The sequence below is a fragment of the Thalassophryne amazonica genome, chromosome 1 (assembly GCF_902500255.1).
Source record: "Thalassophryne amazonica chromosome 1, fThaAma1.1, whole genome shotgun sequence".
Classification (NCBI taxonomy): domain Eukaryota; kingdom Metazoa; phylum Chordata; class Actinopteri; order Batrachoidiformes; family Batrachoididae; genus Thalassophryne; species Thalassophryne amazonica.
The window spans coordinates 44385692-44412012 of NC_047103.1; the positions used below are offsets into that span (position 1 = coordinate 44385692).

The window sequence follows — 26321 nt, forward strand, 5'->3', positions numbered from 1 at the left end:
TCAGAAGAAGTCGGTTTCAGCATTTTATCCGGATATTCCACTGTTAAAGGAGATTTTTTTAATGAAAGACGTGCGGACGGATTGCAGCGTCGGCTCGCAGCCGCCACGACGCTCCGCCACAGGAAAAACACCTCCGTTGGAAGCCTTAAGGACAAGTTGGAACATGTCCAGCTGTTAAACAATTTCTCATATACTCACTCCACTGAAAGTCATCAAAAGCTGCCTGGATCTTACAAATGGTTATCAACACGGAGGTGTTTTCCTGTGCCGCCGCACCGCGCCGGCTGCGTCCCGACGCGCGGACCCGTCCGCACGTCTTTCATTATTAAAATCTCCTTTAACAGTGGAATATCCGGATAAAATGCTGAAACCGACTTCTTCTGAAACTTCTCTGTTCTCTCACGACGTCCTGGATCAATAGAGCATGAAATGTGGAGGTTTTCAGCTTGAAACAGGCTGACGACGGCGCCTGAGAGCGCTGCACGGCGTCTCGCACCGTGGGAAGTCCTTAAAGCGACAGTATCACCTCAAAATCTCTCATCAGCCGTTAAAATTTTCACTGAAAACCAGCTTAATTTTTCGAACCGTGTCCACTTCGATGTGTCTCACAGGTTTAGAAAAAAGTTTGATCAAACAAAGCGCCAGTCTCTCAGCAACTTCTCAGACAAAGAAATTCCGAAGAGGGGCTGGACGACTCCTCCCACAAGGAGTGCTCACAGGCGAATGACATCACCGACAGGCGTGGAAAAACTCACGCATGCGCACGAGGTTCAAGCATGTCTGACGTAAAAACATATGAATGAAATCCATATAGTTTTTGAAATAATAAAAAGGACCTATACTTTATGGACAGCCCTCGTATACCGACAGTAGATTACATCACTGCAGTAGAGTCAGCCATTAAACATAACAGTTTGTCAGAGTCAGAAGCTGGAGACCTCCAACTAAGAGTCACAGCAGTGCTGAACAGTGCTAAGCCTCCTCCGTCCAACATCACAGGAGAAGAACGGAAAGCTTTGTCAGCACTGCAAAAGGACCAAAGTATCCTTATCCTGCCAGCGGATAAAGGCAGATGCACGGTGGTCCTGAACACATCTGACTATGAGGCCAAGATCAACAACTTGCTCAGTGACTCCAATACATACGAACGTCTGAAGAGACACCCCACGAGCGGCTATAAGAAGAAAATCATTAGCTACCTCCAAAACCTGGAGAAAGAGGGACTCATCGACAAGCAGACATACTACAAACTGTACCCTGGGGACGCCACTCCGTGCATCTATGGACTGCCCAAAATCCATAAACAGGACGTGCCACTCAGGCCTATTGTATGTAGCACAGATTCCATCACGTACAATGTGGCCAAGCACCTCAAGTGGATTTTGGCTCCTCTAGTGGGTAACTCAGAACACCATGTGGAGAACACACAAGATTTTGTGAACAAGATCAAGGACCTGCAGCTGGAGGCAGATGAAGCAATCGTGTCTTTTGATGTGACTTTGTTGTTCACCTGCATCCCCACCGCTGAGGCTGTCTCAGCTGTGAGGCAGAGACTGCTGGAGGATGTGTCTCTACTTGAAAGGACCAAACTCACACCAGACCACATCTGCCAGCTCTTGGAGATCTGTCTTAACACCACGCATTTCCTGTTTAGGGGGAATTACTACAGGCAGATTCATGGCTGTGCAATGGGGTCTACGGTATCCCCCATTGTGGCCAATCTGTACATGAAGCGAGTGGAGAAGACAGCCTTGAAGTCTCATGGGCATCTCTCCCAGTCACTGGTTCAGATATGTTGATGACACATGGGTTAAAATCAAGCAACAGGAAGTTGAGGACTTTCCAGAACACATCAACTCGGTGGACGCCAATATCAAGTTCACACGTGAGGATGCCAGAAACAACCATTTAGCCTTCTTGGACTGTGATGTTACGATTGGAGAGAACAGGCAGCTCCAGACAGGGGTTTACAGAAAACCAACTCACACTGACCAATATCTGCTCTTTGGCTCAAAACCACCCCCGTTGAACACAAGCTCAGGGTGATCAGGACACTTCAACACAGAGCCCTACAGGTGCCCACAACTGCAGAGGGAAGGGCTAAAGAACAACAACTTGTCCGGAAAGCCCTCACAGTATGTGGGTACCCATGATGGTCCCTGGACAAACTGCAGAAGTCCCAGAGAACAAAGAGACCAGATAGACAGGAGACGGAGACAAGAAGAAGAGGAGTGTCTCTCCCTTATTTAGCAGGAGTAGGGGAAAAACTAAAGAGGATCTTCAGACAGCACAAAATCCCAGTTTACTTTAAACCGGTTAACACCTTGAGACAGAAATTAGTTCACCGCAAGGACAGGATCCCTAGTTAAAAACAGAGCAATGAAATGTATTCTGTCAGATGTCAGGAAAACTGTAACGAACACTACATAGGTGAGACTAAGCAACCTTTACACAAAAGGCTATACCAGCACCGCAGAGAGGGCGCCAGTGGACCTCAGTCTGCAGTTCATCTCCACCTTAAAGACACTAACCACACGTTTGAGGACAAGGAAGTTAAAATATTAGCCAGAGAGAAGAAATGGTTTGAGAGAGGGGTCAAGAAGGCATTCTTTGTCTGGCTTAGGGTGAGTACTACATGCTAAAGTGGTCCGACTATGGTACCACATCCTACATTTGCCTAATTATTTACATTGTTCGCTGCATGTTTGGCTACTCCAAATTTAGTAGCTCGGATACCTGGTCGGCTTCCTGCTCTCGGTCTAAATTTGGGTTAACTTCAATATCTTCAGATGGTTCGGCCGCACGTCATTTTCTTCGGGCTAGTCTGGCAAGGGCTTGAGAACACCTGGTTATACCGTTCTGGAGGGTATTGGCGTATCTGCGCGCCCATAGAGCTAAGCCGAGGGTAGTCAAGTAACTGACGATTGTGGCTACAAACAACAATGTGTCAGGAGTAGACCAAGCATACGATAGGGCTTGGTAGGGTTTGAGATCTTGATTTCGAATCTCTTTCAAAGTTTTATCTATTGGGGCCACGTCAATGACTTGAGAACCCTCATACTGGATTTTCTCCAGAGTCTGTTGGCCTATTTTGATAGCGGTTTGGTTGTAAAAGTCGGACACTACAATGGCGCCTTCGTATTGGTCAGGATGCAGGTGGTAGAGAGATACCTCACCAATCCGGAGTAGTGCGTTTTCGGGTACCGTGACCCACAAGATTTTTCACGGAAGTTCGATACGAGTTGACGTGTCATGACGGTCGTACACTAGTAGGGCAGATTTTTCGTGGGTGTTGACTAACCAGCGTTGTCCTTGTTGTGAACGTTGTGCGTGTGTATTGACTGGCTAGTTACAGCTGGATATTCCTATCCTCTGTCAGAAGGTACTGGAGACTTGAAATGAAGTCTTATCCACAGCCTTTGGATTCCAGGACTTTATTAGGACATGCAAGTAACAAGTGTTTGTGTGTGTGGTTTGTTAATATTCACGCACACGCGGCACACGTTCAGAGCAACAAAACTATCAATCAATTTACAGGTTCAACAAGGCAGGCAAAGTGGAATACACCATTTACCATAACCTAGAGGGTAGGCGGAACAGCCCAACTAGTCCAATCACAGGGGGTTTTATACAGCCGCCCCCTAATATGAGTAGCATATTAGTAAACACTAAAACCCTTGTGAACACTATGAACTGTCATCAGGCATGGCCGGTAATGCAATAAGTTTGGATACTGGGCGTTGGTAAGTGTGCGAACCGATGGTCACTTCCGCTACTCGGACCTGTCCGTCCAGACCGGGAAACACCTGTGTTACCTTGCCCACAGGCCAAGATGCCCGTGGCAACTGTGGGTCCACCACCATAACAGCTTGTCCTACTGTTGGAGCGGGTGTAACTTGTGTCCATTTGTGGCGGTGTTGAAGTCCAGGTAGGTACCGCCGAGTGAACTGAGACCAGAAATGGTCAGCTATGACCTGGCTGTGACGCCACTTGCACCATCCGAGTTGTTCTCTTGTGCCGTACACAGCCTGGGGCAGAGAAGCATCTCGCCGCCCCATGAGCAGCATATTTGGAGTAATAGGGTCTACATCAGCAAGGTCAGATGACACATATCCCAGTGGTTTAGAATTGAGCATGCCTTCCACTTCAATAAGAACGGTGAGCAGCAGGTCTTCCGTAACGGATTGTCCTTTGAGTATCACCTGAAGTGCAGATTTCACTGAGCGGATCTCCCGCTCCCAGGCCCCACCAAAATGGGGCGCATGTGGGGGATTGAATTGAAAGGTGATACTCTGTTCACTGAGTTTCTCCTGTAATTGGGGCTCCATAGCTTTAAATGCCTCTTGCAGCTCACGGTCACCTCCTCTGAAATTGGTGCCTTGGTCACTCAGTATTTCAAAGGGTTTTCCTCTCTGAGCGATGAATCGGCGCAAGGCCATGAGAAAGGAGTCGGTGTCCATACCAGTAAGTAGGTCAAGGTGGATGCAGCGGGTGGTGAGACATTTGAAAATAATGCCCCAACGTTTTTCCTGTCTCCTACCTATCTTTATGGTAAAAGGACCAAAACAGTCGACCCCAGTGGACCAGAAAGGAGGTTGATGAAAGCGCAGCCTAGAGATAGGAAGGTCAGACATTCTAGGTGGTACAGGATTAGCTCTCCACTTTTTACATTCCAAACAGGCGTGTTGGTGCTTCCTCACAGCCTGTCTCCCTCTTATAATCCAGTATGTACGCCGCAATTCAGCATAGACACGTTCAGGGCCAGGATGTAGAAGCCAGGAGTCATAATCTTTAATGATAAGCTGAGTAGTAGGATGATTCGGTGATAACACAATAGGATGTAGGGTATCAATATCTATGTTTTCTGCATGTCGGAGATGACCACCTACCCGAATAAGGTCAAGCTGAGAGTCATATTCAGGTGACAGGTTATTGAGTCTGCTGTCTGTGCGCACGTTCTTTCCTGACTTCAGTGCATGGACCTCAGCAGGAAAGCTGTCGAGTTGTGCTTGTTTGAGGAGCTGAATTTCTGTCTCCAAGCGCTGGGCTGCGGACATGGGGGAAGCAGCCGCTCCGTGACAGGAGAGGTGGGTGGCCTGCACTAAGTCAACCCAAGAGTTGTACTCTACAGGATTAGGCTGTACAGGACGAGCGGTGACATGAGCACAGAATACGGATCTTTTCAGCTCCTTGTCATCCACAGGATCCATACTCACAGTAGGCAGCATAGGCCAGTGCTCTAATGTTTGTCTCAAAAAGACAGGCCCATTCATCCACTGGCTTTGTGCAGATAATTCTTGCAGTCGTTTCCCCCGGGTGATGTTATCAGCGGGGTTGAGGGCAGAGGGTACATATCTCCAGTTAACAGGCTCTGTGAGCTCCTGCAATTCAGCAATACGGTTACCTACAAATACTTTGTAGTGGCAGGACTCAGACTGGATCCCGTTTAGTACAGTGGTGGAGTCTGTCCACAAGGTAGTGTCACTGATAGATTGTGTGAGCTCACTGAGGAGGAGTTTAGACAGCTGTGCTCCGGCCAATGCAGCACATAGCTCTAAACGAGGAATTGACAGTTGTTTTCGGGGAGCTACACGTGATCTAGCCATGGCAAGAACTGTATGTACCTCATGTTGTGGGGACTCATATCTCAGGTATGCCACTGCTCCATATACTCGTTCTGATGCATCACAGAAAACGTGCAGTTGGACAGTTCCATCTCGCATTTGTGGGATGGTGTAACAGCGCGGCATGCAAATAGTAGGCAAGTATTGCAGTTCACTCACCCATGCTTGCCATCGCTGGAGCAGCTCACCTTCAATAGGCTCATCCCATTGTCTCTCTCTCTGCCACAACAGCTGCACAATAAGTTTAGCCCTTGTAGTAAAGGGGATAATGAAGCCCAGCGGGTCATATTGTGAAGCGAGTATACTGTAGATGTTTCTCATAGTTGGTTCATGAGAAGATATTGGTCGACATCTGTAGCTGATCTGGTCCGTGGAACAGTGCCTAGTGTTGGCCTAGTGTTGGTTCTTGTGGGTCTGGTTGATATGCGGTTAACCACAGCTCACAAGTAGGTGATCTTGCTGCTGTGGGGAGATGAGCTATGGCCTCTGGATAATTATTGGCCCACCGTCTGATCTCGAAACCACCTGTAGATAAGAGCTCCCTGATGTTATCAACCAGCGGCCGTGCCTGCAAGGAAGAAGGCAGAGACTGCAGACAGTTATCGACATAAAATGAGTGCAGAACTGAATCTAGAACTTGTTCGTTCCCTTCCTTGTAGTCCTGTACATGACGCTGAAGAGCATATGTGGCACAGCATGGACTGCATGTGGTCCCAAAGGGCAGAACACACCACTCATAAATGTCGGGGCTACGCTCTCTCTCCATATCTCTCCATACAAATCTGAGTAGTGGTCTGTCCTGGGGCAGGAGCCGTACTTGGTGGAACATGCTACGTATGTCCCCGCTCACAGCAAAGGGGTGTTCTCTAAATCTCAATAGGACACCTATGAGTGAGGGACCAAGTGTTGGACCTGGTAACAGCTGGTTGTTAAGGCAGTCGTTTTTGTAGTGGTATGAACAGTTGAAAACTATCCTGGGCTTGTTATTGTGATGTACAATATGATGGGGAATGAACCAGGATTCATCTGTGCTGTTTGCCTCTTCGGGAGTGATTTTCCTGGTATATCCTTCCTCTTCCAGTTTTCGTATTTCTGCATTATACACAGCAGCTAAATCACAGTCTTTAGCTAGATGCCTCTCTGTAGACCGCAGGAGTGCCATAACTGCTTCAGGACCAGCTTGTAGTTTGGAAGCAGTTTTACGCCGGAGTAGAGGGGTTGCGTAATGGGATACTCCCTCAATCTGTACCCGTTCAGTAGCGCTCTGCAATAACTCTAACGCCTCTTTATCCTGCTTGGACCGAGTTATCTCCTTCTCGGACCGAAAGGGAATTACATCCAATTGCCACAGCTTCTCTACATTATGTCTTAAAACTTGAGAAGGAGATGGAGCTAGGGATGTATGCAGACATGATGTGTCAGTAGGCTGGTGCAGGAAGGTCGCAGGCCCCTGGACAGCCCAGCCAAGCTTTGTGTGCACAGCCACAGGGCTGTCTATAGGACCAACTCTCACTGGTGACAGAGGTGTGATGAGCTGTGCGTTGTCTGAGCCTATAAGAAGCATAGGCTGCACATCTTTAAATGCTTCAAAGGGAATGTCTGTCAGGTGTGAATATTTCTGACGGAGTATATCCATTGGGCAGGATTGTTTAGCCAGATCAAGGTCCTTTGCGGTGAATGCATTGCCAATATGATATTTGATTTGGGGAGATTCGGATACACTCACGTCAAAGGAAACAGTTGCTCCCTGTACCTGGGATACTTCCTGCCTTATGGTGCACAGTTTGAGGGAATCCTCTATGGTATTTAGTTTCAAATAGTGAACTGCAGCGGATAGTACTATAGTCCTTTCCGATCCGTCATCTAGAATTGCGTGTGTAGACAGAGATTGGCCATTGCTGTGTAGGGTAACTGGTACTACTTTGAGCATGACACGCTCTGAGTGTGTAGCATGATCCAAGTACACCATACTAGATGTTGTACTCAATGTTAGGACACTCCTATTAGCGCTGGAGGGTGCTTCATGGAGAATCTGTAGATGTTGCTCTCCACAGGTACCACATGGTTTTTTCAGATTACAGCAGTCAGGTTGATGGCCCCGTCCACATCGCCAACATTTCTTGTTATCGTTAATCCAGGTAACAATTTGAGCAGTGCTTAGTTTACAGAAATCTGAACAGGAACTCAAATAGTGCTCTGTACTACTGCAGAAGGGGCAATAGGGCTTGAATTTCTCTCTTTTCTTGCATTTAGAGCCATCTTTATTCTCTGTAGAGACAGAGGCGCCGTTGAGAGGGGGTGATATAGCCTTATCGGTGCCATAGTAAATGGATGATGGAGGTTTGTGTTGTTTAAAGGGTTTTTCCCGGCGGTCTGGGCGTAGCTTTTCAGGTATACAGCTCTCAGCTGCTCTTCTAAATATCTGAATAGCCTGTGACTTCCTTTCTAACCATTGTGCAAAGTCAGGGAGAGTATATGTTGTAACAGAGTCACTTTGCAGAATACCCTTTGTGAGGCAATATTCAGCAAAACTGTCCTGATATGAAAGGGGGAGTTTACTCAGAAGTCTGTCCACATGAGAACCACACTCGAGTTCACTCCTGGCTGCTCCTTCCATAGAGTTTACCAATCCCACTAGGCTACTAACTGAGAGCGCGAAGTCCTCAAACCCCTGTGTATCTCCTGCTCTCACTGTAGGGGCCCTCAGGATGTTGTTAATTTCACCTTGTACTAACTGCCGCGGCTGCCCATAGCGTTGCTGTAGAGCTTGCATTGCTCTAGTGTAAGGCATAGGGTCATAAATATACCTTGTTGCTATTTGAAATGCAGCAGGGAATTTCAGATGGTCCAGCAGTACTTGAAATTTATAATCCTCAGACAGATGCGTGTGTGGTCCCAACACACCATCTAGTCCCTTCTTTAACAAGAGAAAATCACTTTCTTTTTTCCTGTAGTGAAACTAATCAGCTTGGGTTTGGGGATGCCATAGGAGGAAGATATAGCCATTTCCATCAAGTTTGGTCTTTGAGGTGCACCATACTGGATGCTAACAGGAGACTGTGGGGCTGGAATGGGGTTGCGACACGCGTTAGGCAAACTCACAACTGGAGGTTGGACTACAACGTTTGGCTGAGTTGGATATGAGCCTGGTATCCAGGGTAGTGGGCCTTGAGCGGAGTTGGCAGGGGGCAGGACTGTAGGAGGATGCTGCATCATGCCAGAGAAGTCGTACTGGGCAACACTAGGTTGTGCAGACCATGCAGGGAGTGATGCAGGCCAATTAAAGTCTCTCTGTTGTTGCCAGGGGAAATGTGGATTAGCAGCTATAAACGTAGAACTGGATACTACTGGAACTGATGGAGATGTAGCTGTAGAAGCCACGGAAGGGAAGACATAAACAGGCAGCGCTGCAGTCACTCCTGCTATAGTAGAAGCGGGTACTGTTGGCTGTGAAATTGAGGGGGTAACCGTAGACTGTACTGTGAGAGGAGAGGTTGGCTGTACAGTACTCATGTTATAGTCCGGTGGCAATGGAGATAAAGGAGCGATGACCTCCAAACTGCCCATAGCTGGGTCCCTTATGGGTTGATTACCATCTTCGTTGAGCAGAGATGAACTGTCGTTGAGTAAAGGTAAGCTGGCACTCCGAGTCTGAGGGAAGTGCTGCATTTTTGATGACACTCTGTTGAGGTTCAGCGATACTTGTAGTGCACTCTGTAACTCCCTCACTTGATTCTGAACCTGAGTTACACAATGTTCCATCCTCCGCCATCTCTCAGTCTCTAATGACCCGTCAACACCACCTGCTGGATACATTGGAGTAGATGTTTGATGCATGGGAAAGGTCCTGGCAACCTCAGTGTATACTGGATTTGGCCGTTGTGATGGATAGGTCAGGAGAAAGTCATCCAGATGTCCGGGGGGCCGATGAGTCCTCCTCGGACGGATACTTTGCTCTTCTTCATATCTGGATGTCGCCATTAGGAAAGCTGAAACTACATCCGGCTCGAAGGGCCACTTGTTGTGAACGTTGTGCCTGTGTATTGACTGGCTAGTTACAGCTGGATATTCCTATCCTCTGTCAGAAGGTACTGGAGACTTGAAATGAAGTCTTATCCACAGCCTTTGGATTCCAGGACTTTATTAGGACATGCAAGTAACAAGTGTTTGTGTGTGTGGTTTGTTAATATTCACGCACACGCGGCACACGTTCAGAGCAACAAAACTATCAATCAATTTACAGGTTCAACAAGGCAGGCAAAGTGGAATACACCATTTACCATAACCTAGAGGGTAGGCGGAACAGCCCAACTAGTCCAATCACAGGGGGTTTTATACAGTCCTACTATCTCTACCTGAGTGTCCGTGACTTAGCAGAAAGGCGTGATGGTCGTTGGACAGCGATTTGTCCCAGTAAGAGTTTTGAGACCGCAGATGCCGCCAGTGTCATCTCAGATGAACGGTTTGCTGGACATAAATAATGGATGTCTTTTGTGACAGTGCACATTTTAAGATTCGGCACTAAGTATAGCTCAGGGTTAGCGTCATTGAAAGCCACTACGGGTGGTGTGTGGATCTTAAGGTGATTGTCTCCTTGCCAGAGACCTATGTTCACGACACTTTTGAGCCTGTACATGTTTTCATTAGTGACAATCGGTAAGTTAATTAGAAATGCCATTTCAAGGTCCTCTGGATCTACACAGATTGGGATTGAGCTTCCCAATGCATATGCGAGATGAGCTTGTAGCGGCATGACTTGACTATGAGTTGCGGACTCGAGAGGTTGGTAGACCAGGGTTAAAGGGACAATGTAGGGTGGAATCCTACTGACGGCGAGGCTGTCAATGGAAGATCCGACGTCCCTGGTCATGTCTGCCATGAGCATATTCAACATCTGTGTGTGTGCATAGTCTTCCTGCAACACTGACGTTAGTTGGTCAATTACGCCCATGGTCTTTTTGAGCACGTTGGTATGGGTGTTAAGGATTACCACGGTGTCTCGTACGGTTTGTCCGATGGTCTCAAGACCTTCTCTCTGTACGTTAAGTTGAGTCTGTATTTCAGGGATTACCTCTTGGAGCTCGCTAACGTGTCTCTTTATCATTGATAGTGTGACGGTGTTAACTGCTGATAAGCCAAAACTGAAGAGGGATCCTACAGCTGAGGCTGCCATTAGCAGACCTCCAATGAACCTCTTCTCTCTTTTGTTGAGTCCACTCAGTTCTGCTTGCGTTACCGTGAACTTCTCCATCTGGCATAGCATGTGGACTATGTCTGCCTCAGCATGCTTCAGGACAGACTCGGTCCACCGGCTACCTGCCCAGGAGACCAGTCCACTGTACGGCTGGTGAAGTTGGCCTTGTACACTTCTGTGGGGTCGAACCTGACGAACACCCTCTGTGTGTGCAGGCGGCAGTTTGTTATCAATAAGCCTGGCTGGTCCTTCAGGACGATGCCCGATTCTGGTCCGAATTCAACCACGTCTGGGGAGCTGTTGGCGATGGTTGCACTGAGGAGCAGCAGGGTCACGAGCCAGGTCATCCTGGCAAACACAACAAACATGGTTAGGGATTTGTCTTAAAATGGTCAGAGATTTTTCTTTTTCTTTCCTGGCTTATAGCACAGAGTTTAAGTGATCTGACTAATTCTTAAATAGAGTGTTAGGCTGTTGCCTCTTTTTCTTTTGTTGTTAAGGATGGAATTCACGTGGTGGTTCACCCCCACTACGGTGGTGTTGTGAGATCACCTGAGTTGTTTTATTAGTCCTGTTGGAAGTTAAAGTTATTTTCTTAATTTGTCTTGATCGGTGTGATTCGATTGTTTGGGACGCGGCAGATGTCGATATTCCTTCTTTGCGTCCTCTCGACCTAATGAGTTGTTTTAAGTTCTATCGGCAACTGTGACGTCCCCGGTGAGTCCCATGGGGGTTTTGTGAGGCTTAATTTGGTTGCGGTGTACCCACTTGAAAACTGATTCTCTTTGACCATTGCTGACCTTGATTTGGTATACGACGGCAGAGAGTTTGTCAGTTACCAAATACGGTCCGGTCCAACGTGGTAGCAACTTGCGAGTTAACCTGGTTGTTTTCTGGCTGGGTTGCCCGAATGAGTAGTACCAAACCTTGTCCCCCACTTGTATCTCATGGTGGGACGCCTTCTGGTCATAGTAGGCTTTTCGACCTTATGCGCTTTCGTTCAAGTGTTTTTGAGCAAAGGAGAAGGTGGCTTTCAGATGTTCAGTCAGGTCAGTCATGTATTGTTGAGCCGTGTACGCTGTCGCAATGTTTGCCTCACCTGGCTGATACAGCAAGTGGAGGGGGAGCGTCATTTGACGGCCTGTCATCATTTGAAAAGGGGAGAACCCCGTCGATTCGTGAGGGGTCGCTTGGATGGCCATGAGGACCAGGGAAAGTTTCACATCCCAGTCTCTGTGGTTGTCTGCCACATATTTGCGCAGGATGGTCACCACAGTTTCGGTTGGCCCTTTCCACCTGTCCTGATGACTGAGGGTGGTGGCTGATGTGGAAGTTCGCCTTTACCCCCAGCACTTGCCAGAGCTATTGCATGACTTCGCTGGTGAAGTGGGTGCCTCTATCCGAGTTTATGCGGATAGGTAGTCCAAATCGTGAAAAGATGTGATTCATCAACAAATAGGCTGTTGTCAAGGCTGTATTGTTCGGAGCCGGTAGACATTCCAGCCATTTGGTGAAGTCACATGTGACAGTAAGGAAATATTTGTTTCCTCTTGCAGACTTCATGAGGGGTCCTACCCAGTCGATTTGTAGATCTGACCAAGGGAAGGAAATCCCTCTTTTTTGTAAGGGAGCTCTGTAAATCAGGTTCACAGGTTGGATTTGGCAACAGACCAAGCAGACTTCGATGTAATCGCTTACATCCTTCTCCATTTTTGGCCAATATGCCACCTGTCATATCGCATTGTATGTTGCTTTCGTTCCTCTGTGACCTGCGCATGCTGAATCGTGCCTGTGCATCAACATCACCCCCCGGTGGTTACGAGGAACCACTAATGCAGGTGAAGAGAGATCCTTGGAAGCATAGAACAAGATGCCACAGAGCACTTGTAGGTTATCTCGGGCATGGTACAGCTGTTTTAAGTCGGGGACAAAAGCAAAATCATCCTCAGTGAGTGGGTGAACTTGAGGATCAGTGAGGTGTAGCACCATTTTGTTTATGGCCGGATTCAGAGCCTGGAGTGAAGCCAGGTCGGAGTCTGAGAAAGCTGGAGCAACCGAGACTGTTGTGGGGACGGGAGATGTGACAGGGTCTACAGCATGGGTGGGAGGGTGGGGCAAAAGTGCCTCATCGGATGCCCACGGCGTGCTGTCTAGGGCACCTTGCTTGGCTAGTGTGTCAGCAAGTCATTAAATTCTTTGTCTTGACCTGGTGTGCGGGAGTGACCTCTGACCTTTTTCCAGTATAGCTGGAGGTCGTGCGTGGTTATGAGGTGATCACAAGCCGCAAACAGTTCTTTGTGTTTGACCAATTTCTTGTTGGAGGTCATGAAACTATTGCATTTCCAGCAGGGTAGATGGCACAGAAAGCTAAGGTGTGCATAGTTCGAATCTGTGCATAGCACAAACGTTTTGAGATTTTGCGCCACAGCTAACTGGCATGTTATGAGTATGCCCGTGATTTCAGCATACTGAGAGGACTGTGGTCCCAGCTGGAATTTTTGTGGCTCATGTGGTGTGTTGTCAATCCACGCAACCCCCACTCCTGCCCAGGCAACTGTTTCATGGTGAAATGAGCAGCCGTCCACATACGCAGTGATCATGCCTTGGCAGGCATTTTGGTCAAAGTAGTGGTGATTAGGGGAGTCGGGTGGTAACAAGTCTTTGTTAAACGGGTTTGCAGCCAGTGTGTCTTCGGTGCAGCACTGGCAAGCAGCTAACCCTGTGCCTAGGGGAGTTTTGCGGTCTTGTGCGTACTGCACCTCCATGTCAAAGCTTTGCAGTGCCATCAACCACGAGGCAACTCGTGAGTTGGTTACTACACCTTCTCGCAGTCTTTGACTGTTAAGGAATGTCACTGGTTGATGACAGGTTTCTATAATGACTTTTTGTCCGCCCAGGTAGTTGGCGAAATGTTTCACAGCCCAGACTGTTGCTAGTAGGGCTTTTTCACAGTCACTGAATTTAAGTTTCGGCGATTGTAGCATTTTGCTCACGTATGCGACCACTCGCCTATCTTTGTCGCACATCTGGTACAGTCCCGCACTTAGGCATTGATTGGAAATTCCCACCTCTAGGTGAAATTCCTTGCTACAATCAGGGTATGCTAGGCATGGGGCTGAGCAGAGTTTGTCTTTCAGAGCCTGCATGGCCTGTTCTTGGGGTTCACCCCATAGGAACGGCATATCATTTTTGAGCAGGTCTGTCAGTGGTTTCGCCAAATCTGCATAGTTTTCAATGAATTGGCGGGAATAGTTGCACACTCCCAGAAAGCTGCGCAGTTCTGTTATGTTCGTAGGCATTTTGATGTTGGTGATGCCTTGGACTCGTCCAACTTGTGGTTGCACTCCGTTTGGTCTGACAAGTAGGCCCACATAGTTGACCTTGGTCCGACACCATTGACACTTTGAAAGTGAGATTTTTGCACCAGCATTCGTGAGTTGGCTTAGGATGTGGTCTATCTCATCCAAATGTGTGTCTAATGTTGGGTTTTGCATTAGGACATCGTTGACATAGATAAGGGTGCCTCGCTCGTTTGCATCGGGGCACACCTTGTTCAAGAAGATGTTAAACTCTGCAGGTGAGTTGGCATAGTCAAATGGGCACCTGATGAAAGTGTACTGGTGGTTGGCGAAGGTGAATGCCAGTTTGTATTGATCGTCTTCATGGACAGGGATTGTCCAGAACCCGGAGGCCACGTTGAGCGTGGAAAAGTATTTTTCGTCTTTTACTTTAGGAAGTTCCTGTTCTAACCGAGTCATCGGCCATCGAGATAGCGACACCTGTTGGTTGAGTTTGCGGTAATCGATGGTAAGTCTCCACCTACCGTTTGGTTTGATTACCGGCCATACAGGGGCTGAAAAGGTGCTGTTGCACGGTCTTACGATCCCTTTTTCCAATAGGTCATCTATGATTTCCTGTACAGGTTCATAGGATGCCAGAGGAATTTTGTACTGTCACACGAAGGTGGGCAGTGCATTTGGAGGAGTTGGGATGCGCACAGAGTGGATGTGGGTGAGCCCACAGTCCAACAAATCATTAGCAAAGGACGCTTGGAATTTATAGAGTAGGTCTCTTAGACGTCCTCGTTCCTCATCATTCTTTAAGGCATCTGCTGCTGCTATGACTTGTTCTATCTGAGATGCAAATTCAGAATCAGAACCTGGGTTAAGGTTCCGAGCTGGTTCATTGTCATTTCCAGCATTCGTTTTGTTTTGCGAGTCTACCGTGAGGACCGTAAGGGTCTGGAGGACCATGTGGTCAGGGTCATCAAGGTCTATTCTGCTGACAGTGTCTTCCTCGGAGATGTTTGCTGGAAATACAGCGATTGCTCCTGTGGGTTTGGAAAAGACAACCCCCCGTTGTGAACAGGGAAGAAGCGATGGAGGGACTTGGCCAAGAACTGGGATGTTCAGCTCAAAGTCCTGGAATTCAATGCTGATTAATCAACCCAGTGGGGTGGCTTTGGGAATCAGGATATCTTCACCAGTGTCATTATGCACCATCAAGCGGGTTGTCCGACTTCCTAGGCTCAGAAGTGGAGTGGCTTCCAGAGATAGTCCCAGTTTGGTGAAGAGCTGGGATGGCTGGAAGACTGCCTGTGAGTGTCTGAGCCATTGTCCTGGACATATCACGAGGTGGAGTGGTGCGTTTTTCAGGTTGGCGGGTATCGTGATGTGACCATCACTCACTACCTGACATGCATCAGGGATCAATTGTCCAGACCTTAGATAGTCTGGATCGGAGTAAGCGGGGTCATCGCATGCTCTGGTTAAGGACCAGAGGACCTGATTGACTCTGTCAACCTGCGCCTCCAATCGGACAAGAAGGTCACCTCCTATGTAGACAGAGCATGGTAAGCTTGAAACGACTAAGAATGAGTGGCTCAATTCTCATCTGTTCCAGCGCATTCTGAGTGTGCAGATTCCGGTTGCCTTGAGTACGGTCTGGGTTAGAGGGTCCTTTGGATAACGGAAAGATTTTTCCACATATAAAATGTCTTGGTTGGGTTTGCTGAATGAGTCAAACAGACTTTGACTAATAGCTGATCTTTCGGCCCAAAGAGCCAGAGCTACGTCAGCAGTGTGTGTGTTTTCCAAATGGAGACCATCTACTACCAGAGGGCAGTACTCACTCGCATTAGTGTCCTCTGACAGCTTACAGAGGAAAGTGTCCTTCTCGGCCAGCAGTGCATCTGGGGGCCATGAAGTGTTCCGCGGGTCGACAGCAGATGGAATGTCCGCTGTGACCGTGTGCGTGGGGGTTCTGTATCATTTTGGATCTCAATGGCATAACACTGGGGCATGGCCGGTTGAGTCACCTCAGGCGGGTGAGGGTGACGGACCTGTGCCCACAGTTTTAACCATTTGAAATTGATGAGGGGTTCAAATCGGTTGAGAAACTCTTTCCCTATGAGGAAGGGAATGGTGTCGAGTGCTGATATGTACACAGGGTGTACCAGACTCATGGGTCCAACAGTGATGTTGACTAGAGCCATTGAGGACAAAGTTGCCGGGTTGTTCGTGCAGGGCTGGATCTCCAATGAACACGTGATAGATGGAGGTTTCTGTTGGCCTGCTGTGCTGCTACCTGCAGTTGTTTAAACAGTGAGGTAGACATCAAGGTGACATCGGCAGCGGTGTGCAGAAGAGCCTCATGTCTTAGTGAGTTTTCCAGGATTAGGGACAAATAGATTTTCTTTGCAATCCCCTTCTCAGAGAGGTTGCCTAAGAATTTCCGTACGGGTGGTTGTCCAGTTATAATGGACGCTGGATCAGCGCCTGATCTCTGGTCCTGATCAACCTGGACTACCAAGATGGCACTGGGAGGACCAGACTTGGTCTCTCCCGGTTCTTGATCCCCATCTGAAAGGTACAGTGTCTCAGGATGTGGATCCTGAGATGGTGATGCTAACGGTTGTCTACACTCCAGTATAGGTCTTCCTCAGATGCCTCTGGCAGAGTTTGTGAAGACACCAGGTGGGTGGTTGGAGCTATGCGGTTTACACACAGCACGTTAGCTTTCTTTTTGGCCTTTTCATCCTCAAATTCCTGGAGGAGGCTTTTCATGATCTTCCGGATTTCTTGGTGGAAGCTTGAGTCCACATACGAGGTCTGTTAGAAAAGTATCCGTCCGTCATTATTTTTTTCAAAAACCATATGGATTTGAATCACGTGTGATTGCGTCAGCCAAGCTTGAACCCTCGTGCGTATGCGTGAGTTTTTTCATGCTTGTCGGTTGCTTCATTCGCCTGTGAGCAGGCTTTGAGTGAGGTGTGGTCTACCCCTCTCGTCTATTTTTTATTGCGAATAAATGTCTGAATGATTTGGATCTTTGCTGCATCAATTTTTTTCCAGAAACTGTAAGAGACCTCCAGGTGGACACCATTCGAAAAATTAATATGGCTTTCAGGGACGATTTTATGGGGATTAAACAGATTAAGGAGTGTTACTGCCCCTTTAAGGACGGCCCACAACTGCTGAGAGTGCAGCGCGCTCCCAGTGCCGATGGACAGGCTGACACCCCGCACAAACAACCAGATCATTTCCAATGTGAAAGCTTTGTTGATCCGGGACCTTATCTGACTTTCACAAAAAGGCAGAAGATGTGGACATCAGCACTTTTTCCGGCACATTCCACTGTTACAGGAGTTTTTTTTTCATGGAAAAAGAAGCCAAGGGACGCGCCACGGAGCCGTTCATTACGCGGGACAAAACCACCTCGGTGTTGGTCTCACAGGACAGCTAAAAGGTGGATTTCAGACGGATTCCGGTTGCTTTCCAGTCGTGTGAATATCCGATTGTGATTGTGCATGTGATTGGACATGTTCTGGCATGTCCAGCTCATGGACATGCCAGAACATGTCCTGTGAGGCTTCATCACAGCATTTCTTTTCGCCATGCAGCTCCGCTGCGATGCGCGGAATTCCTCCACCTTTGTTCCTCTTTCCATGACAAAAACTCCTGTAACAGTGAAATGTGCCGTTCATTTCTAAACTGGACGCTGTCTTGATCCATCTTGATCTGTCTTGATTTTGTCATGGAAAGAGGAACAAAGGCGGATAAATTCCGCGCGTCGCGGCGGAGCTGCATGGCGAAAAGAAACGCCGTGATGAAGCCTCACAGGACATGTTCTGGTATGTTCAGCTCATGCACAATCACAATCGGATATTCACACGACTGGAAAGCAACCAGAATCCGTCTGTCATCGGGGTGATCTTCCCATGTGGTGGGCTTCTCCCACTGTCTGGGTTTGAATTTATTACCCCGATTTTCACCAATTTTGGATCCCTCTCTGGTTCCAAAGTCACTTTGGTTTTGTGGGGACCACTGCGGTTTTGCTCGTGGTCAACCTCAGTCTTTGGGTCGGCTATTGACAGATGGTTTCATCTGTCGAGGGGAGGTAGTGGCAAAGCCAGCATGAGATTTAAATGACCCCCCGGAGGTGCCTTCAAGCTCGAGGGTAGGTCTAGGTGCTTCAAGGCTGAGGATCATTTTGTCCTCGGATTTACCCTCTCTCTTAAATTGTTTAGCGAAACCTTTCATAGCAAGGTCACGCAGGTACTGTATGGGAACCTCATTGGGATCTCCCAGGATTCCCAGATGATGACTCGTATTAGGGTGGAGGTTCTCAAGGAACAAGGTTTTAAAATTAAGGTCCTCTTCCATACCTGGTTCATTTCGAGTGCCGAAATAGGTACAGAGGAACCTGTTGTAATATTGATGAGGCGGTTTGCACCTGCCTTGTTTGATGGCCATAGCGGCGGCTAGGCCTGTCCGAACGGAGTGATCCGAATATTCTTTTTCTAATGCTAAGCTAAGTTTAGCAAAGTCTTGTCGTACCTCCGTGGGTTGATGCTCAACAAACCGGCTGACCTCACGGCTGGAAGTCCGCTTGATGAGGTAGATGTAATGTTCACCGGTAGCATGAGTGAGATCCCTGAGGTAATAGCGTATGTCGTTTAAATACGCACGTGTCGGGGGAGCCTCCTGACGTTGGCTCAAAGCGGTTAATAAGCCATGCAACTTATCTAGTTCTCTGTCATTAAGGACTGTGGTAGGACGCGTCTGAGTGCGAAGGAGAGGCGGTGTCTCTCGATACCCAGGATAAGGAGGTTGGAACTCCTGAGGATGCGACATGAGTCCTGACAGGGGTTCAGGGCGCGCTTCCTTACAGTCTGTGGTGTTGAACGTTTGCGTTCCGCTTTTCCACATGACTCTTTGTTCAGGGTCTCCCGGTGATTGGGAGTTTAATTGTCATTCGCGCTTTAATGATTGCACTTCAGCATTGAGGTGTTCATTTTGTTCTCGAGTATCGTCTAAAAGATTTTGTGTATCTGTCAGACGTCTCAGCACCTCACGAGTCTTCAGCTTTTCAGACTCCAAAATGTCTTCATGCTTTCCAGCATGACTCTTCAATGTTTTAAGCTCACCATACGCCTGTTGGAATAAATCATGAGCTTCGCCATGTTCTCGATACGCGGAGCTAAGTTCAGTTTGTAACTCCTTAATTTCATTGTCATGTTCCTGAAGAGTTTCTTTCAGGAGTAAGGTTTGGTCTTTAGTTCCAGGATCAGATGCGGTATCTGATTCATCGGACTGATTTGGGGAAGCCTGTAGGTCTTCCAACTTTTCTTCAACAAGGGTCAAAGACTGTTGTTTTTCTTCCAATTGCTGTCTCAGGAGTTTATTCTCCTCACGCAATTCGGCATTTTGTTCTTTCTGCCTTTTTATAGAAAGAACTGATTTATCCATGAGTGATTCCGCGTTTTTGAGCTTCAGGCCTGTGGCAATGGCTAACTTGCCAAGTACTGTATCCAAGTTTTTCTTTTCCACAGTTGCTGCTAATGTCTGACTGATGAGTTCAGACATCTCAACAACTATGCTTTCACGAGTAGCAAGTAGCCAGGCAATATTTCGGCAGTCAGGTCGGATAGGACCTCTTCTAAAAGCTCACCTGAGTCGCTACGACCTTGGCTTTCCAGGTCGGTAGAAGTTCTTGGTTTGTTGTCACTGGGTGTGGCCATGTTGGCTTTCTGGGATAACAGTTAGACAGCGTCCACCAGAAACAAAACAATAAAGAATTGACAACAAAATAAGATGAGCGACAATAAAAATATTTACAGATGATCCAGCTGCAGAAGTGTGAAAGTGATTAGTGAGTTAACTACAGGTGAAACCAGCAGTGGAGAATTCACACGAATGCAAAAGGAAAATATAGAGGAGTGTTATGTTGTGTGGGCCGCCAGAAGAGGAGGTACTGCTGGCCCACCGCCAGAGGGCGCCCTGCCTGAAGTGCGGGCTTCAGGCACGAGAGGGCGCTGCCGCCACGGACACAGCCGGGGGTGACAGCTGTCACTCATCATCTCATGACAGCTGTCACCCATCTACACTTCATCATGCTACTCCATAAAACCCGGACGTCATCTCCACCTCGTTGCCGAGATATCTTCGACCTGTGAAGGTAAACTGCTCAGCCGTTTGTTTTGTCTTTCACAGACAGTTTTTGCTTTTGTGTTGTTTGCAGTCGGTTCTGTGAGTGCTTGCAGCTGGAGGCTGGATTTGTGGTACGTGGAGGGCTGACGTCTTCGCTCCCCACGCCAAACTTTGATAAGTACTCACTAACACTGCACGTGCCAGGGTTCTGGATTTGAGGTGGAGGTGGAATCTCCACCTTTGTTGTTACTGGGTGTACACACACCCACATCTTATTGTTTCTGCTCCTCGCCAGCAGTACCAGATCTGACATTCGGAGACAGTGGCCACCTGGGGACTCGGGACTTGGCGGCTCCAGTATTCTCCAGGTTCGGTGGCGGAGGAAATTGTGTGGTTACGGTTCTTCTCAGGACAGACGTCTTCTATCCTCGAGCCTGCCCACACGTCACCTTTGTGATTGACTGTTTGCAAAATTTTATATTCCTCTGTATTGTGGTTGTGCTCATTCACGACAGTAAAGTGTTCATATTCGACTCTTTCATTGTCCGTTCATTTACGCCCCCTGTTGTGGGTCCGTGTCACTACACTTTCGCAACATGTTATTTTGTTTAGTTATTGTGATGTAACACCAATATTCTCTGTTTAGAATTGCTATGGGTTACACTTCGGTAAAGCTTCAGCACTTTCGCTTTAAAAAGAAATCACTCCTGAAGGAGGTGTTCTTTTAATGAGGTAGGTGCGTTATAAACAAGAATTTTTTTTTTCTTTATTGTTATTAAATGATCTCCTGATTAATCCTAATTAAATAGGATTGAAACTGTAAAGTTCATTAGTTATTTGTGAAAACAACAAGATTAAAAATATAAGTGTGTACACTTGGTTAGTATCCAGACAGTGGAATAAAAGATTAGTATTTCCAATTAGAATTGGAAAAGTGACATCAAAAGAGTTAAAAAAGATAAGATAATTGTCCTTCAATGCGCATATTAAGCAAATATGTAGGACTGCTCTTTTGCTTTTGCGCAATATCTCTAAAATTAGAAAGGTCTTGTCTCAGAGTGATGCTGAAAAACTAATTCATGCATTTATTTCCTCTAGGCTGGACTATTGTAATTCATTATTATCAGGTTGTCCTAAAAGTTCCCTGAAAAGCCTTCAGTTAATTCAAAATGCTGCAGCTAGAGTACTGACGGGGACTAGAAGGAGAGAGCATATTTCACCCATATTGGCCTCTCTTCATTGGCTTCCTGTTAATTCTAGAATAGAATTTAAAATTCTTCTTCTTACTTATAAGGTTTTGAATAATCAGGTCCCATCTTATCTTAGGGACCTCATAGTACCATATCACTCCAATAGAGCGCTTCGCTCTCAGACTGCAGGCTTACTTGTAGTTCCTAGGGTTTTTAAGAGTAGAATGGGAGGCAGAGCCTTCAGCTTTCAGGCTCCTCTCCTGTGGAACCAGCTCCCAGTTCGGATCAGGGAGACAGACACCCTCTCTACTTTTAAGATTAGGCTTAAAACTTTCCTTTTTGCTAAAGCTTATAGTTAGGGCTGGATCAGGTGACCCTGAACCATCCCTTAGTTATGCTGCTATAGACTTAGACTGCTGGGGGTTTCCCATGATGCACTGAGTGTTTCTTTCTCTTTTGCTTTGTATGCACCACTCTGCATTTAATCATTTAGTGATTGATCTCTGCTCTCTTCCAAAGCATGTCTTTTTCCTGATTCTCTCCCCTCAACCCCAACCAGTCCCAGCAGAAGACTGCCCCTTCCTGAGCCTGGTTCTGCTGGAGGTTTCTTCCTGTTAAAAGGGAGTTTTTCCTTCCCACTGTCGCCAAGTGCTTGCTCACAGGGGGTTGTTTTTACCGTTGGGGTTTTTCTGTAATTATTGTATGGCTTTTGCCTTACAATATAAAGCGCCTTGGGGCAACTATTTGTTGTGATTTGGCGCTATATAAATAAAATTGATTTGATTTGATTTGATAAGACTTGATAATAAATGTCTCAGTTAATGGTAGTTATTCTTTTAAGTGGTAGAAAGAAAAGTTTAAAAAGTCACTGGAAATTATTTACATGCAGTACAGGCTAGTTACCAGCAGTCAGCAGACTATCCGGTTACTGTAGCATGCTGTTATGTTGTAAGCGGAAGCTAGACTAACTGGTCAGGCACTTAGCTGCGGTGGTTAGCACCTGGGTTAATTCAATGATCGGAGCCTCGGCATTTGAGAACGGCTAACGGCCTGTTAGCACACTATTGCCTCCGGCTTTCCGATGGCTGATTAGTGTTCAGTCCGAGTTAAGGGGCCGTTAGCATGGCTGTAGAAGCTAGTGCGTGTTAGCGCTCTGTTAGCAGGCCCGTACTGTCGCTAGTGACTGATTAACATGCAGGTTTCGTGCAGTTAGTGACCATTAGAAGCAGCTTGGTTCACCAAGTGATGCTTAATGACACAACTCATTTATGATTTTCAACACCGCTCGTGGGCCGCTAAGCCGTTCGGAGCTGGCGTACTAAGATGGCGACTGTTTACGTCATGCGTATGACGTAGCGCAGTTTGACAGCAGTGCGTCAAGCTGTTGATGACGTCGTGACGTCTTTCGCACACAGAGGGGGTTTGAAGCAGGCAATGCCTCCTTTTCAAACTTTTCCACTCAACAACAATAACTTGTGCTTGTTTTTCTTCATAAAATGGCGGACTCGGCGGTCCTTTGGAACAATACAGCACTTTTAAAACACAAGATGGTGGACACGGGGGTCCCCCTCCCTTTTCTCTCAGACAAACTTTGACCAGGACGTCTCCTGAGTCAGGGAAGCAACCACTGGCAATCCTTCTGGACTATAGGCTCAGTGTAACATCAGAATCTCAGCTCAGGCAAACCCGTGTCTGGACAAACAGAGCACAATGTGCTGAATGACTCGCAAGTTTTGTGACTGGTTAAGTAGCTAATTTAACTAGTCCCTTGGAGTGCCCCGATATAAAATTATCCACAAGTGATAATTTTCAATATTCCAAAACATTATTATATCCATCCTGTGGTTTTCACCTACAGTATATTGGTGCCCCGTGTGAGGCTTGGTCGAATCGGAATTCAGTGCAAAAATAGCTGAGTTTAGAAGAAAAATGTTTGTGAAAGGAATTTGGAGTTTGAAAAAGAAAAAGGTTTTAATTTGAAAATTTGAAGGAAGGAAGGAAGGAAGTTAAATGCAAAGGTTGCAAAAGTTATCTGTCGGAAAAATAAAGTAAATTCTTCTCAGTACGGCAAACAAGAATGAGTCTTAAGTAGCACGTGGCATTAAACAAAGAGTCATAAATCTTTTCTACTGATGGCTAGATGCGTCTTTAAACTCAAAGAAAAGAAGAAAGAAAAGCGTAAGGTGAAGAGAAAACGTAAGAGGGGAGCGTAAGAGAGCAAGTTCCCGGGTGCGAGCTCTTTTTAAAGGTTTAACAAGCTCCACCCCCAAGAATTCTGGGTAACGTAGTTTCTGGAGTTTCCTTTGTCTAGTTTTATATATATAAATCAGCATGGCTCCAACATTCCGTTTTGAGTCCTGCAGAATAAATCTTGTAACTGGTTTACCTGGAATTATATACCACACACACACATATATATATAAGAGAACACATTAAGTAAACATTCCCCAATGAACAGAGTTATAACACATCAAATATAACACTTTCATGCATGCATAGAAAAGAGTGACATGTTTCCTTTTCTCTTTTTTTTTTTTTTGTTCTTTTGCTACAACAATACAATGAAACTCCCTTTTTAAAATGAGGTTAGGAGTTGGAGTCTTGCAGGAAATCAATTAACCTGTCTTTCCCAAGTCATTCCACAGGGGTCACTCTTGTTCCATGGTTAGACCTGGATTTATCTAGCAGAAATGCAAAATAGGTAATTTCGGGTTGATTTCAACCACAAAACCTTTGCAATAATCGTCACCTCAAGAGTAATCTTTCAGTGAGCTGTTTTCTTTTGAGTTTAGTGTGAAAAACATCTTTTTAGGACTTTTGGTGAAAAGGGTGTCTTTCTGTGAAGGTTTCTTTTTTATGTGAGGGGGGAGTTGAGTTGCTCTGGTCTGGCGGTCTGATAAGGATTCACAGCTATGTGTGGAATGTACTTTGGGGTAATCTTAAATCCTGAATATGGTGGATTTTGTTTACAGATCCAAGCATGCATGGCATAAACTGTCTCCTCTTTGGTACCTGGAGATATACCAGGTCTTGCTGTATGGGGTTTATCTTTTCTTTGAAAGAGTCCAAGGGCCCCATCTTAATGCAAGCTTAGGATGTTGGCTGTTTGATCACAGATGTCAATCGACTGACAGCATGGTGTTCAGCTAACAACCTGCCGCTGAACACCACAAAAACAAAAGAAATAATCCTAGACTTCAGGAAGAACAGGGCTGACCCAGCCCCGCTCTACATCCAAGGGGACTGTGTGGAAAGGTTCAGCTCCATCAGGTTCCTGGGAGTGCCGCTCTCTGATAGCCTCTCCTGGACTGCCAACACCACAGTGGTGGTGAAGAAAGCCCAGCAGCGACTCCACTTCCTGAGGGTGCTCAGGAGAAACAATCTGGAGGAGAAGCTGCTGGTGTTGTTCATGCAGAGCCACCATCGAGAGCATTCTGATGTACTGCATCACAGTGTGGTACGGGGGTGCTCAGCAGCAGACAGGAGATCGCTGCAGAGGGTGATCAAAATGGCCCAGGGGATCACTGGTTGCTCTCTGCCCAGCCTGGAAGACATTGCCAGCTCTCGCTACATCAGCAGAGCTGCCAGCATCATTAAAAACACATCCCACCCCAGCAGCCACCTGTTTGAGCTACTACAGTGGTATAGGTCAATCAAAACTAGGACAAATAGACTCAGGGACAGCTTTCACCCCAGAGCGATCACTGCACTGAACAATAACAAATCGCTCTAATCCGCACTTTTCAAGTTTCTTGTGCAATAATCTGTAAACCATGTACAATATTCCCGTGCAGTATGATTCCACAGTTGTATATAATTCTCGTTTTACATTTTACTTGGTCCACATTTTATTTTATTTTATTTTAACTTATGTTTATATTAGTTGTATATATACTCTGAATAATTTACCATTCATTTTCACTATCTTTTATATTGGCAAAAAATTACTTGCACCACGGAAAGCACCTTTTTGGAGTTGCACTCAAATCTCATTGTAATGCAAATTACAATGACAATAAAGGTGATTCTGATTCTGATAATGTACTGCTTAAATAGGAAAGTGGAGTTAGACACATCTCAATGCACTTGTGTCATGCGTGTTACACTCTGTACTATAGAGCATCATAGTACCCAAAATAGCAAAAATGTCTTAAGTTCTTGTTTGTATGCCAAACTGAAAATATCTATCCATCTCTGACACCAGGTTTGCATAGAGTACTGTATTATGGACTGAGCCTGAATGTCGGAAGTTTTGGTCTAAGCATCTACCTCACACAGTTCATCTTTGGTTTAGTTGAAATTCCAGCCTACTTGGCATATTTGGCTTCAACTCAGTACCTTGGAAGTAGACCAAGTCAAGCAGGATATATGCTCATTGGGGGCATTGTTTGCCTTTTGATCCTTGCTGTTCCAGAGGGTATTATAAATATAATTATTTAAAATTTTCTTTTTTCTTTACATGTAATTTACTATCATTTTCTCCAATCACATGTACAATATTTTACATTTATCTCTATTTAATTTGTTCACAGACCTCCCTGTGGTAGTAACAGTCATCGCTGTTCTGGAAAAATTCTCTGCAACTGCTGGTTTCAGTACAGCCTACATTTATACTGCAGAACTTCACCGTACCTTTGTTAGGTAATACCAAATCAGTAACTTTATTGACTAACTATTTTGAGAATAATTTCATGTTAGGACTTGTAGTAGACAAAACTGACATGACATACACAGTGTACTTCCAAATAGCATAGCTTTTATTTGGTTATAATTAAAATCAAATTGTTTTCCTAATTTTGCAATATCTAACTGTCCCCTGCATCCTTTAAATAACACCACTTGTTCTCCTGTGGCTGTGCTTATCTTAAAAAATGAGTTGGTG

The 26321-nt window shown here is 46.3% G+C and overlaps 1 protein-coding gene across 1 annotated transcript in view; it reads left to right on the plus strand.

Annotated features, from left to right (window-relative positions):
* Positions 1-26321, plus strand: part of LOC117520966 (solute carrier family 22 member 13-like) — a 217624-nt gene that overhangs the window by 165884 nt on the left and 25419 nt on the right. The window contains exons 2-3 of the mRNA XM_034182608.1: positions 25775-25856; positions 25972-26080. Coding sequence (XP_034038499.1) covers positions 25808-25856; positions 25972-26080 — 158 coding nt within the window. The 5' untranslated portion in view covers positions 25775-25807. The remainder of the gene's footprint in view (positions 1-25774; positions 25857-25971; positions 26081-26321) is intronic.